The sequence below is a fragment of the Teleopsis dalmanni genome, chromosome X (genome assembly GCF_002237135.1).
Source record: "Teleopsis dalmanni isolate 2A chromosome X, ASM223713v2, whole genome shotgun sequence".
In the NCBI taxonomy this organism is placed as follows: domain Eukaryota; kingdom Metazoa; phylum Arthropoda; class Insecta; order Diptera; family Diopsidae; genus Teleopsis; species Teleopsis dalmanni.
In genome coordinates, this window is record NC_051848.1 from 14,748,789 (window position 1) to 14,764,020 (window position 15,232).

Below are 15,232 nucleotides of genomic sequence, written 5' to 3' on the forward strand. Positions count from 1 at the left end.
TCTCCTTTGTTTGTCGTTTTATTAGATTTACTAAAGAGCATATTAAGTGCAACTAAAAACCGTAAAACGGTGTGGAATATGTCGATGTCGACAATACGCCAGACCATCAAACCATTTTGCTCTCTAGTATCTGCAACGGTAAGCGGTTCAACGAGGGTAGAAACTCACAGTTCGCAGTTCATAAATTTGAAGCTGATAAGTTTACGCTGATGCTGATATTCATTTGCGTGCCCGTTTATAGCCAAAAATATGTAATGAAATTCGAAAAGGAAGAATGAAATTCAATTAACTTCAAGTGCTGCCGACATAGAACAAAACACTTCAGCGTAAAATTTTATGGTGTGTTCACACCTCATCGTCGTCATCGTCGTCATCGTCAGACAACTCACACTTCATAATCAAAGACCTCACCAGTCTTAGCACTCACAGCAACATCTACAGTAGCATCTACAGCAGCATTTAAGCAGCATCTGCAGCAGCAGCATCTACAGCATCGACAATTTATCTACTAATAAACAACAAACACACCAAGACCATCACTGGTGGCAGGGATAGCAGCAATCAACAAAAGCTGTAGCAAAACCATCAGTAACAGCGGGAATAGCACTTAGCTGATAGAATGTTTCCCATATCAGCAAGGAACAGTACTGAGTCAGTCCTATGTGTGACCAACATTTAACCCTCTACATGTTTCACGTACTATAAATACATAACCACACAATCACACAATCACACGACAACAACAACGAAAATTGTAAGGAATTTTCGCTTACTGGGGAAGTTATTGCCACAAATTGAACCGAAGTCGAAGTCAATGTGAAACTGTGGTGTTTCGGTGAGTTTCATGGTTTAGTTTTATGACATTATTAACCTGTCATTTGGATTGTTTATATTGCAATGTAATTGTAATGATATGTTGTTGTTGTTGTTGTTATTGTTGTTATCATAGTATTTGCTATTATTTCTGATAATATTTCACAACAAGGGGTGTTGGGTATAGAACGACTGGTTGTCACCATCATCAACTAATGTACAACTTTCATTAAGGTTCATTTAAACCAAAATTTTTATTCCATTTCTTTGGACGGTTTTACAGTTCTACTATGAGTTTAGTGTTACGTGTTGAAAGTTAACTAAATACTTACTCTCTATGCAAATACACAGCTCTGGCTAAATTGAGATAATTCATATTGAAAGTCTAAGAGTTATATATCCTAGCGCATGTCCTATGTAAAGATCTACCAAAAATGTTGCGTAAGAAGTGTAAACAGATTTCGATTATCATAGTTTCATCAAGTTGTGCGGAAGTATAACCTACTACTTGACGAGCTTTGATTTTGTACTACGGTTCGATAGCCCATAAAAAGCATATTAATCGTCGGTGAATAGTTAAACCTATTAAATTCGGCGTTTTTTTATTCCCGCTGCAGCATATACGCATGCTAATAGTTATATCCTTTCCATTTGGCTTGCCCGTATCCACTCCTTTGCGATATTAGCTCCGTCATTGAGGTGCTCATAGTTCTATAGGCTTCGAACATGCTGTAGCATACACGTTCGTTATTCACTATATCTTCCAGAGTCTTCACGAATACTACGAGCATTTTGTCTTTGGAGTACTTTTCTACTAGACCAGCGCGACGTATCAGAGTGTTGCGCATATAACCGCAGTGTGCATTCAATTAACATTTTAAGGACGCAAGCCCCAATTTATTCCAATTTTCTTCTAACAGATGTAGAAAGCTATACTTGCTTTCTTTACCCATTCTCAAACGTTTGATTAACAATTATGCTTTGAATCCAGTATTAAACCGAAACAAGAGAATCTAGTATACTTAACGTCTATGGTAAGTCCAGGCACATAATTACTAGCTCTTGTGCACCAGCTTTTCATATTCTGATGAAAAATCATTAAGTTTGTGGCAAAGTGCGAGTAATTTACTGCAATGACTTTTTTTGACTTCTACTTAGTTCAGACAAACCCTGAACCTTGAGGGCACATCATTTTCCGATCAAGAGATCTGCAAACAAATAAACTCACAAATGAAAGGATTTATATGGAAATTGGCGGCTGAAATGTGAAAATGTGAAAAACATTATTAAATGCTTTGTGTGTGCAGGAGAAGGTATTGGAAACGGGATGCGGATGTGAAAAGGGCGGTCGAAGCTGAGTTCATTAAATGTGAAACTCATAATGCTTAACAGTTTGTTTGCTCTTCGGCATTAATAAATATGTTTGCATAAAAAAGAAATCGAAACAGAAACACATTAAACAGCAAGCAAGCAAGCAAGCAAGCAAGCAAGCAACTTGCTTGGTAAATTGTCTAAGACCAGTTAGAAGGGTAGTTAGGTAGTCGCGGTGCATACCTACATACTTATGTGTAAGTGTATGCGCGCTTGTTGATTTGTGTGCTTAACTACGCTGGTTGTTTATACCCACTTAAGCGTTAAACTGACTGTTTTAAAATGCATTCACCTACTTGCCTCTCTGCCTGTCTGTCCGTCCGTCCGTCCGGCCGTCCCTTTATTTATCGGCAACTATATCATACGTATATGTATTACAGTGTAGAGAGCTTTAGAGTGCGTGCGTGTGTGTGTGCTAATGCAAATAGAAGGCGTTAACATGATCTCAGTGCTGTATTTTGTTTTGGCATGCAGTATTACTGCTCCTGTTACGTTGGTGTTGGTGTTATTATTGTTGTAGCATGCTTTTGCATGCTTTTGTGTGGTTTTATTGCCGCTGATAATTAAACATTTCAATTTTCAATTTTGTTTCAATTTTCTTTTATTTGTTTACATTTCGTGTTTAATTTATATTCAAAAATGGTTTTGTTGGCAAAGTAAAAAAAAAAACTTTGTATTTGTTTCGAGTTGCGAGCACGAAAAAATGTGGGAGGATGAAGGGCGGTAAATATATTGCTTCGCCAGCATAAATCTTTGAATCCTCCTCCCTGTTGACATATGCAAATTTTTTTTATAAAGTTTTCAATTTTTTATTCTCTTTAGACGTTTTTTCTAAAACGATTTCTCAAAAGCTTTTCCTTTTTCATGTTTATTTCAGACTTTGTGTTTTTATGTAAATTTTATTTGTTTTGTTTATAACAGAAAAATAATTTATTGAAAGCGCTTATTTGCTCTGTTGTTGTTTGTTGTTGTTTGTTGTTCTAGATTTAGATAGGCAAGTACGGCTTTACATTGGAGCTTCCGCTTATAGCGTTATTAACGAAGTATTTTTTTAAAATACTTGCAGCAAATATTGATCGACTCAGTCAATCTGATTGCAACTTCTCCCGACACAATGTTGTGCACTACAATCTCAAGTGGATCTACATGGTGCAACTTTATTAACTTGTACGGGTTGAGAAGACTTGCCTTAGGAGACCCGTATCCGCACATTCCATTAGAAATCCACGATTAATCTTGATTAGCCAAAGCAAATTCAAAGTACTCAATGTTGCTACTCGTTCGTCATTATATATGTTTCTAAAATCATTTTTGATTATGAAATATCCATAAATAAAACCAAAGTGATTAGGATTGTTTTTATGCACAAAATGTCTGTTTGCCACCACAATATTCATATAATAGTGAATATAAAAGTACTCAGAAAACATATAATGTCAAATCAGTGCAATATGGTATCATATGTAAAATTAGCAGTTTAATAGACTGCTACATATCACATGATACATAAGTACTCAGCAGTCCTACATTCGACATTAGACTTTTATATAAAATTAAATAAATTAATATTTAATAGCATTAATATTTAATTTTAAAATAAAATTTGTACAATTTTACATAGATTTGCACTCTAAACTTTACATAATAATTTCGGAAAAAAGATTTTTCTGACTTGTTAATAAAAACCACTATTCCGGACAAATTTAGAAAATGGCGAATAACTTTTGAAATTTTTAATCGACTTTTATGTTAAAATGTTTGTATTCAAATCGTTTTAAACATCAATTAAAACACTTTTTTTTTTTATTTTAAAAATTATATATTGTATATAAAATTGAAACAATGTTCAAAATTGTTAGTTTTTTGTATATAATTTTCAGAATGTGGTAAATGTCTGTCCACGTCATATTTTTTAAAGTAGGAAGGATTCGTTTTTGTTAAATATGATCAACAATAGCCTGCTAGCAATCCTACACCCCATAATCCCTTTTATATATATCCTGTAAAACCTGTTGAAACCTTTCACTTTACCTTAGGTGTGTAGGTGGCAATAAGTTTCTTTATTGAGAAAAAAGCTTTCCTTGCAGAAAATTGACAAAGAATTTTTTTAATGCCAGAATTAAATTATAACTCTATATATGACTAACTCTAAATATACGAAAATAAATACTTATTAAGGTGGACTTTTACTTTAGTTATATTTCAAGTTTTACTCTTCTTATTCAGCATCCCTTGTGTCCATATTGGAAGCATCATTTCCATCCTCGTCCTCAGTACGTATCCTTTTAGCTGTTGCAGCCTCATCAGTGCTACACCTTTTACGTTTTGCAATATTGAGTTTCTTCTCAACTTTTGTTTCATTTATTACAACCGAACGGCTTATAGTATCACCACCACCATTTTGAGTGAATTCATCCTTCTTTCGCTTACCAAGATCTTGAGCATGAATGGATTGTTTTTGTCCACAGATTGTCTTTTCATCATTCACAACTCGAGAAGTTAAACCTTCTTCATTTACATTAAGGCTCTCTGAAATTGAATTTTTGCTACGACTACGTAAATTATAAACGTGTTCTATCTTGAGCTCTGTCTTTTCTACAGGTAATAGTTGCCTTTGTGGTAGATCATCACAAACGACACTACCGCGGATACTTAAATTACTGTCCGAAACTGACGTCTCATTACACACCATCGTTACCTGTTCAATTGGAGGAGATTGCGAACTGCAGCTCGATCCTGCTAAGTCCGTATTTGGTATTGCATCGATTCCAGATGCTTCTGTGTTCCGGCTGTGGTATGACGGAGATTAATCACAAAAAGAAATTAGAGAAAAAAGTTTTTATGAATATTAATCTAATTTATAATTTTCATAAAAATTAATTACCTTTCTTCCACGTTTGATTTGCCAAATAATTTCTTAAATAACCACATAATTATTTTGATACAAAAATATAGTATATATCAGTCAAATTCTTATGAAAATATTAAGAAATTTTTATCGAAAATTTTTTATTAAGTTGATTTGACTGTTCTTTTTTGTCATAAAAAACAAATATATTTGAAGTGTCATTATTATTTATATATAACTTAAAAATAAAAACAAGAGTACTGGATTAAAATCTGATTATAAAACTTGTTATCACAGATTGTAAACCTGGACTTTCTGGACTTTGTGTTTAATCTACTCTTATTCTAGAACGTGTTATTTCCATACGAATATTCCTTATGATCTATTTATTTATGTAGTGGACACATTGAAACCTTTCATTAAGTAAAAAACCTACTATTACTTATCTGTTATGAAGTCAGGTAATTTGCGAATAAAATTATTTAAAGTTGTCGGACCAATGTTTAAACAGCAAATACTTGATCTGTCTGCGATGAAATATTAATATATGTGGGAAAAATAAAAGTGAGATAAATAAATATGGGAATGACAGGTAAATACGAAATAAACTGAAATCAAATTATTTCAATTACTAGTACTATCAGAGGACGTAGTTATTATTGATTCTCTTATATTATTATTAAAAGGGTTTCTCCCCTTGTGAAAACCCAATCAATAAGCAAATGTTACTACGACCTTATAAAAACACCATAAGTCCTAGAATGCAGCAGATAAGATAATATAAAAAATTTTACTAGAAAAAAACTCTTTATTGGTTGCTTCAAGTGCAGCGGCTACTCTTAAAGTCAGCAGATCCCCTTAAAATTATTTAAATCATGCCATCAACGGATTTGTATGCCGAAAAGTAGCGCAGATCAATAAAGTAGGGTTACAAAAATTCAAAGCTCTAAATTTTGAAAAAGCAGACTTTGGACAAGTCAATCAACAGACATTAATCCATGTCCACATACCAAACAGCAACAAGAAGTAAATACAGATGGTTGGACAAAGGTCTGGTATCAAAACGCTGAAGGTTTCACTTTCATGGATGTGATCATGGATGGCTAAAAAATTGAAAACAGATCTAATGCTGCATTAAACTGCTAATAATTATATATCACGTAGTCATATTGGCAATCACATTATTGAAACATCTTCTATACAAAAGAAATATGTAGTCGTTTCAAAAGAAAAAACGACTATAAATGTTTATAGATCGATTTTTGAATAGTAGTGAAATATAATAACAAAATGTCTTATTTAATACCTAAGCAGAATTGTTTTTGGTTTTTAAGTCAGTATAATTGTTGGACTACAAGTGGCAGTCTCAAGACTTTGAACCTATAAAATTAGAAGCTAAAAGTAATGAAAACTTTTATTGGTCAAATTTAAAGTGTAAAAATTATATACAATAAAAATTTTATACTGACAATCGGACTATATCGGATTATATTACCAACTACAGCGCACAACGCATTTTTATAAAATGTATTTAAATAGAAACAATCCATTGATTCACTGAAACCGAAAGGGAGTTCCATAAGTTCTGGGCTTCTGAGCGCATTGATTGTTTACAAATCGAGATAGATAACGAATTCGATAAAATATGCACATATTCACCACTGAAGATCCAGACTGTCATCAAAATTGTCATCAACCGCGTATACAACGATTTTATGGTAAAAACAGAAATAACTTTTCGGAAAGACAACATCTGTAAGGTAAGAAGAGCCTGCTACAATTCTTCCAAGAGATTTCTTATAAATTTTGTAGTTCGTTATTATCGTAACAGTTCGTAATAGTAATGATTTAAAGTAATTATTGTGACACTGATGGATCAGTGACTATTAAACCCGGGAAAAAACATTTTCTGATTGGGAGCAGAACCAGGAATACTTAGTTATAGTCACCTTATTGGTGATTTGCGATCACACCCTATTAATTGCACTAAGTGGTATCGCTAAGGACTTTAATACCAAAGAGTCCAATATATTTTCCAGCTTGTAGGGTTTCTAAGAAAAGTTTATTCAAAAACACCTCTAATTGTAAACATTTCAAATGAACAAAAATTTTCAGTATGTTAAATATTGATAAATTTGATGCCCTATTTATTATTAAATTATATAAATCTTGGAAATTGTCGATACTGTAAATTATGATAAAGAATTTTCCCAAATAGATTCTTTTCAGCAATCTATGTTATGGTTCACAAAGAAAATAGACTTAAAGGTCTCTTACTTTTATTTCCTTTTCCCCCCTCAGTATTTGGGAAAAATATTAATTTCTGTAAATTGAATGAATTTTGTATATTTAAATAAGCAAGCTAAATAGAAGTCAAAATTCGAATTAAATTTAACTTCAATTGAAAAATATTTAAAAACTATAAATCAGTCTGATTGTGTGTTAGAAAATCAGGTTCTTTGCTAGAGGTATATCGTACCAACCAATTTATTTTCAATAGAAAGCAAGAAACAACTTTTACTACAAGCAGAGTCCGAGTAGTTTAGTCCATTGCCAAAGCTTAATAATGGATCGCCAGAAATTAAAACAAATGGTGTCTTCAAATAGTGAAGCTGATGCTGCGACTGGAAAAGCAGTTAGATGCAAATCTATTACTGTTAGACGCTCCATTATTGTTACACGCTCTGTCACGGCACGGTTGTTAAGTGGAAAATGTGGTAAGGGTAAGGTTAATACAGATGCCGTAAGAGCCAGAAAGACTCAAGCGAAAAAAGACACAAAAAAGAAAGTAAAAGTTATGAAGAAGGAACGTGAAAACGTTAAGTGCATTAGGACCGAAATGGAGGATGAAAAAGCTAAGCCCAAGAAGAAGGTCAACAAGAAGGTCAAGAAACAGCGCGTAAGTCCACCTACACCCACCCAGACGAAACGGAAGGAAACTTGTAAAAAGAAAAAGATTGCAAAATCTAGGAAGAGGAACGAAAAGCTACTACTAGAAAATGTCGATCAACTTCCTCGCGTTAGAAAAAGGAAATATACTGAAGAAGAACATCACTCAGTGGTTCCTATTAAACGGAAGAGGAAATAAAGTTATGTATTTTTATATTTTTCTAATTTCATAAACTTTGTACAATATTTCTTATGCTCAAAATTTGAAGTTCAAAATTTAAAGTTCACAAATTTTAAGTTCCAATTTGAAATTGCAAAATTTGAAGTTCAAAATTTGAAGTTCAAAATTTGAAGTAAAAAATTTGAAGTAAAAAATTTGAAGTTAAAAATTGCAAGTTAAAAATTGTAAGGTTAAAAGTAGGTGTGTCCGTCTTTAGTATATAAGACTGCTATAAGATTGAAATGGAAATGCCTAAAATTTTAAATAAATCAACGTAATTAATCCACTATTCCACTAGTCATTATTGTCTTTCTTATTAAATCATATGGTTTCATAATTGTTCTCGATGTTAGGAGTTTTTACCCGAGGTAATTAAGTTTTGACTGTGTTGTAGGTCGAAAACTAATGGATTATACAAAATAATACCAATTTAATTTTTACTCAGCCAATTGTAGCTTTAACTCACCGAATTGAAGTATTTCTAATTAGTTTCTTGCATTGATTATGGATAAAGTTATTATTGAGTTTTACCTTAACCCAATTTCAATACTGATTTCACATTTTCAGAGACTTGATTCAGTTTTGGGAAGAAAGTTGAAGGTAATATCTCAAGAGTGCGATTTTCTTTCCTACATTATTGACATCTGTTAAAAGTATGGTTTCTAGATAACCAAATTGTTCTCTATTTGCAAACATTTTTACAAAACAATCTTATATATGAGACACTCCTTTAATATCAATACAAGTGAAGTTCATGGAATGAAAGAGGATGCTATCGCGTTTATTTATGTAGTGTTCTATTTAGTGAGGGTAGAACGAATACCAATAATAAAATATATTCAAAATTCTTACAATTTCACTACAATTGCACTACAATCTCAAGTGGATCTACATGGTGCAACTTTATTAACTTGTACGGGTTGAGAAGACTTGCCTTAGGAGACCCGTATCCGCACATTCCATTAGAAATCCACGATTAATCTTGATTAGCCAAAGCAAATTCAAAGTACTCAATGTTGCTACTCGTTCGTCATTATATATGTTTCTAAAATCATTTTTGATTATGAAATATCCATAAATAAAACCAAAGTGATTAGGATTGTATTTATGCACAAAATGTCTGTTTGCCACCACAATATTCATATAATAGTGAATATAAAAGTACTCAGAAAACATATAATGTCAAATCAGTGCAATATGGTATCATATGTAAAATTAGCAGTTTAATAGACTGCTACATATCACATGATACATAAGTACTCAGCAGTCCTACATTCGACATTAGACTTTTATATAAAATTAAATAAATTAATATTTAATAGCATTAATATTTAATTTTAAAATAAAATTTGTACAATTTTACATAGATTTGCACTCTAAACTTTACATAATAATTTCGGAAAAAAGATTTTTCTGACTTGTTAATAAAAACCACTATTCCGGACAAATTTAGAAAATGGCGAATAACTTTTGAAATTTTTAATCGACTTTTATGTTAAAATGTTTGTATTCAAATCGTTTTAAACATCAATTAAAACACTTTTTTTTTTTATTTTAAAAATTATATATTGTATATAAAATTGAAACAATGTTCAAAATTGTTAGTTTTTTGTATATAATTTTCAGAATGTGGTAAATGTCTGTCCACGTCATATTTTTTAAAGTAGGAAGGATTCGTTTTTGTTAAATATGATCAACAATAGCCTGCTAGCAATCCTACACCCCATAATCCCTTTTATATATATCCTGTAAAACCTGTTGAAACCTTTCACTTTACCTTAGGTGTGTAGGTGGCAATAAGTTTCTTTATTGAGAAAAAAGCTTTCCTTGCAGAAAATTGACAAAGAATTTTTTTAATGCCAGAATTAAATTATAACTCTATATATGACTAACTCTAAATATACGAAAATAAATACTTATTAAGGTGGACTTTTACTTTAGTTATATTTCAAGTTTTACTCTTCTTATTCAGCATCCCTTGTGTCCATATTGGAAGCATCATTTCCATCCTCGTCCTCAGTACGTATCCTTTTAGCTGTTGCAGCCTCATCAGTGCTACACCTTTTACGTTTTGCAATATTGAGTTTCTTCTCAACTTTTGTTTCATTTATTACAACCGAACGGCTTATAGTATCACCACCACCATTTTGAGTGAATTCATCCTTCTTTCGCTTACCAAGATCTTGAGCATGAATGGATTGTTTTTGTCCACAGATTGTCTTTTCATCATTCACAACTCGAGAAGTTAAACCTTCTTCATTTACATTAAGGCTCTCTGAAATTGAATTTTTGCTACGACTACGTAAATTATAAACGTGTTCTATCTTGAGCTCTGTCTTTTCTACAGGTAATAGTTGCCTTTGTGGTAGATCATCACAAACGACACTACCGCGGATACTTAAATTACTGTCCGAAACTGACGTCTCATTACACACCATCGTTACCTGTTCAATTGGAGGAGATTGCGAACTGCAGCTCGATCCTGCTAAGTCCGTATTTGGTATTGCATCGATTCCAGATGCTTCTGTGTTCCGGCTGTGGTATTACGGAGATTAATCACAAAAAGAAATTAGAGAAAAAAGTTTTTATGAATATTAATCTAATTTATAATTTTCATAAAAATTAATTACCTTTCTTCCACGTTTGATTTGCCAAATAATTTCTTAAATAACCACATAATTATTTTGATACAAAAATATAGTATATATCTTCTTCTTCTTCTTCTTCTTGAGTTAGTGCTATTACGCACTTTTACTCTATAATGACTGGGGGGTTAATCACTACCCCACACTAGGCTTTAACTAGGCTAAAAAATCATATCATTTATTTGTCTTTTAGTTGATGACGGACCTTAAATCAGCATATCTTCCTGAGAGTCCAGAAGTGGACTTGAGGATTGTTATGGCGGGGTTAAGTAGCGTATCAACTTTAGTGAATAATTTTAAAGCTCTGTCTCTGATATATTTTTTCACTGAGTCAATCCTAAGATCTCTAAGTATGTCCGTTGATCTAATGTACCATGGAATCTTAAACAGTTTTCTTAAGGCCAGGTTTTGAGCTATCTGTAATTGCTTTAAGGTGGTATTTGAGGCTTTGCTATATGTAACACATCCGTACAGAAGTGCAGGTCTAATTACTTGCGTATAAAGTAACTTTCTGTTTTTAAAGTTGAAGTGATAATTATTAAATAGCGGCTTTAATAAATGTAGAATCTTAGAGCAGCTATTCCGTTTGTATTTCAAATGTTTAAGCCAATTGAACCGTTTGTCAAAAGTGACCCCCAGATATTTTATGTTATCCTCCCACCGTATCCGTGTCGCAAACGCTCACTCTTGGAGGATGCTGTCTTCTTTTTCGAGTTATAAATATAGCCTTGGTTTTGTCATTATTAATTTTAATCTTCCATTTTTGGAAGTATTCCACCATAAGGTCTATATTTCCCTGTAACGTGTTGCTTACATTTATGGCATCCCGATCCGAGTAGATCAAGCATGTGTCGTCTGCGTAAAGCGCCATTGATGTGGGACTTAAGGTGGGGATGTCTGCCGTGTATACATTAAACAATGTGGGAGACAAAGGCGACCCTTGAGGTACACCTGCTACAATTGATCGGGCGGACGAAAGAGTGCTATTAATTTTAGTACGGAAGGACCTTTCTTGCAGGAAGCTACCAATGATTTTAGTCAAACCACTAGGGATCCCAAAACGGGCTAGTTTGACTATTAGACCATCATGCCAGACCTTGTCAAAAGCTTTGGCTATGTCAAATATAATCATCCCGGTTGACTCCCGTTTACTTAGAGCGGTTTGTATCAGCTGCGCAGTTCTGGCTAGTTGTAGTTCCGTGGAGAGATTATCCCTAAACCCGAATTGTTCGTCAGGAAGTATATTTAGGGCATTTACCGCTGTTTTAAGCCTAGTCAGGATTACACGTTCTGCCAATTTCCCCATAGTTGGGAGCAGACTGATAGGACGCCAGTTCTGCGGAAATGAAGGATTCTTGTCCGGTTTAGGAAACACTACGACTGAGGCCAACTTCCAGGCCTTTGGAAATTCGCCAAGCCTAAGCATGCAATTGATGATGTTAACAATGCATTGGATTGCATCTTCTGGAAGATTACGTAGGCATTTGTTACTGATATTATCATATCCGGGTGCCGATCTGGTCTTTAGACTCGAAATAATACATTTAATCTCATCTCTGGAACACTGTAAGATGCTTTCATCTGACATCAGGTTCCTAAGATTAGCAGCCTCTTCGGCAATATTTTCTTCTACCAGAGAATTATAGTCACTATCAGTATTGGGCTGAAATTGCAGCTCCAAAGAATCTGCAAAGGCCTCAGCTTTGGCTATGTCTGAGAAAGCCATGCCGGTAGCTACATAAATAGGCGGCACTACCGGTTTACGTTTAAGCCTAAAATACTTGTTCAAAGCCCAGAAGGTTTTATTACCTGTATCAATTCCTGAAAGAAATTCGCACCATTTATCATTATTATATTTGCCAATTTTTTTCCTGATTACATTAGAGAGACGATTGGCTTCTCTTCTTCTCATAGGATCTCCAGTATATATATCAGTCAAATTCTTATGAAAATATTAAGAAATTTTTATCGAAAATTTTTTATTAAGTTGATTTGACTGTTCTTTTTTGTCATAAAAAACAAATATATTTGAAGTGTCATTATTATTTATATATAACTTAAAAATAAAAACAAGAGTACTGGATTAAAATCTGATTATAAAACTTGTTATCACAGATTGTAAACCTGGACTTTCTGGACTTTGTGTTTAATCTACTCTTATTCTAGAACGTGTTATTTCCATACGAATATTCCTTATGATCTATTTATTTATGTAGTGGACACATTGAAACCTTTCATTAAGTAAAAAACCTACTATTACTTATCTGTTATGAAGTCAGGTAATTTGCGAATAAAATTATTTAAAGTTGTCGGACCAATGTTTAAACAGCAAATACTTGATCTGTCTGCGATGAAATATTAATATATGTGGGAAAAATAAAAGTGAGATAAATAAATATGGGAATGACAGGTAAATACGAAATAAACTGAAATCAAATTATTTCAATTACTAGTACTATCAGAGGACGTAGTTATTATTGATTCTCTTATATTATTATTAAAAGGGTTTCTCCCCTTGTGAAAACCCAATCAATAAGCAAATGTTACTACGACCTTATAAAAACACCATAAGTCCTAGAATGCAGCAGATAAGATAATATAAAAAATTTTACTAGAAAAAAACTCTTTATTGGTTGCTTCAAGTGCAGCGGCTACTCTTAAAGTCAGCAGATCCCCTTAAAATTATTTAAATCATGCCATCAACGGATTTGTATGCCGAAAAGTAGCGCAGATCAATAAAGTAGGGTTACAAAAATTCAAAGCTCTAAATTTTGAAAAAGCAGACTTTGGACAAGTCAATCAACAGACATTAATCCATGTCCACATACCAAACAGTAACAAGAAGTAAATACAGATGGTTGGACAAAGGTCTGGTATCAAAACGCTGAAGGTTTCACTTTCATGGATGTGATCATGGATGGCTAAAAAATTGAAAACAGATCTAATGCTGCATTAAACTGCTAATAATTATATATCACGTAGTCATATTGGCAATCACATTATTGAAACATCTTCTATACAAAAGAAATATGTAGTCGTTTCAAAAGAAAAAACGACTATAAATGTTTATAGATCGATTTTTGAATAGTAGTGAAATATAATAACAAAATGTCTTATTTAATACCTAAGCAAAATTGTTTTTGGTTTTTAAGTCAGTATAATTGTTGGACTACAAGTGGCAGTCTCAAGACTTTGAACCTATAAAATTAGAAGCTAAAAGTAATGAAAACTTTTATTGGTCAAATTTAAAGTGTAAAAATTATATACAATAAAAATTTTATACTGACAATCGGACTATATCGGATTATATTACCAACTACAGCGCACAACGCATTTTTATAAAATGTATTTAAATAGAAACAATCCATTGATTCACTGAAACCGAAAGGGAGTTCCATAAGTTCTGGGCTTCTGAGCGCATTGATTGTTTACAAATCGAGATAGATAACGAATTCGATAAAATATGCACATATTCACCACTGAAGATCCAGACTGTCATCAAAATTGTCATCAACCGCGTATACAACGATTTTATGGTAAAAACAGAAATAACTTTTCGGAAAGACAACATCTGTAAGGTAAGAAGAGCCTGCTACAATTCTTCCAAGAGATTTCTTATAAATTTTGTAGTTCGTTATTATCGTAACAGTTCGTAATAGTAATGATTTAAAGTAATTATTGTGACACTGATGGATCAGTGACTATTAAACCCGGGAAAAAACATTTTCTGATTGGGAGCAGAACCAGGAATACTTAGTTATAGTCACCTTATTGGTGATTTGCGATCACACCCTATTAATTGCACTAAGTGGTATCGCTAAGGACTTTAATACCAAAGAGTCCAATATATTTTCCAGCTTGTAGGGTTTCTAAGAAAAGTTTATTCAAAAACACCTCTAATTGTAAACATTTCAAATGAACAAAAATTTTCAGTATGTTAAATATTGATAAATTTGATGCCCTATTTATTATTAAATTATATAAATCTTGGAAATTGTCGATACTGTAAATTATGATAAAGAATTTTCCCAAATAGATTCTTTTCAGCAATCTATGTTATGGTTCACAAAGAAAATAGACTTAAAGGTCTCTTACTTTTATTTCCTTTTCCCCCCTCAGTATTTGGGAAAAATATTAATTTCTGTAAATTGAATGAATTTTGTATATTTAAATAAGCAAGCTAAATAGAAGTCAAAATTCGAATTAAATTTAACTTCAATTGAAAAATATTTAAAAACTATCAATCAGTCTGATTGTGTGTTAGAAAATCAGGTTCTTTGCTAGAGGTATATCGTACCAACCAATTTATTTTCAATAGAAAGCAAGAAACAACTTTTACTACAAGCAGAGTCCGAGTAGTTTAGTCCATTGCCAAAGCTTAATAATGGATCGCCAGAAATTAAAACAAATGGTGTCTTCAAATAGTGAAGCTGATGCTGCGACTGG

General features: G+C 32.7%; 2 protein-coding genes across 2 annotated transcripts; both read right to left on the reverse strand.

Moving 5' to 3' along the window:
- Positions 1-4,047: 4,047 nt before the first annotated feature.
- On the reverse strand, positions 4,048-5,160 carry LOC119661809. The gene is made up of 2 exons (XM_038071298.1): positions 5,069-5,160; positions 4,048-4,973 (listed from the first exon to the last, which is right to left on the reverse strand). Exons 1-2 carry the CDS (start codon positions 5,113-5,115, stop codon positions 4,403-4,405), a joined length of 618 nt encoding a protein of 205 aa, XP_037927226.1. The 5' UTR covers positions 5,116-5,160; the 3' UTR covers positions 4,048-4,402.
- Positions 5,161-9,750: 4,590 nt separating this feature from the next.
- Positions 9,751-10,844, reverse strand: LOC119661814. The gene is made up of 2 exons (XM_038071311.1): positions 10,772-10,844; positions 9,751-10,676 (listed from the first exon to the last, which is right to left on the reverse strand). The coding sequence occupies exons 1-2, from the start codon at positions 10,816-10,818 to the stop codon at positions 10,106-10,108; spliced, it is 618 nt and encodes a 205-aa protein (XP_037927239.1). The 5' UTR covers positions 10,819-10,844; the 3' UTR covers positions 9,751-10,105.
- Between the last annotated feature and the right edge of the window lie 4,388 nt (positions 10,845-15,232).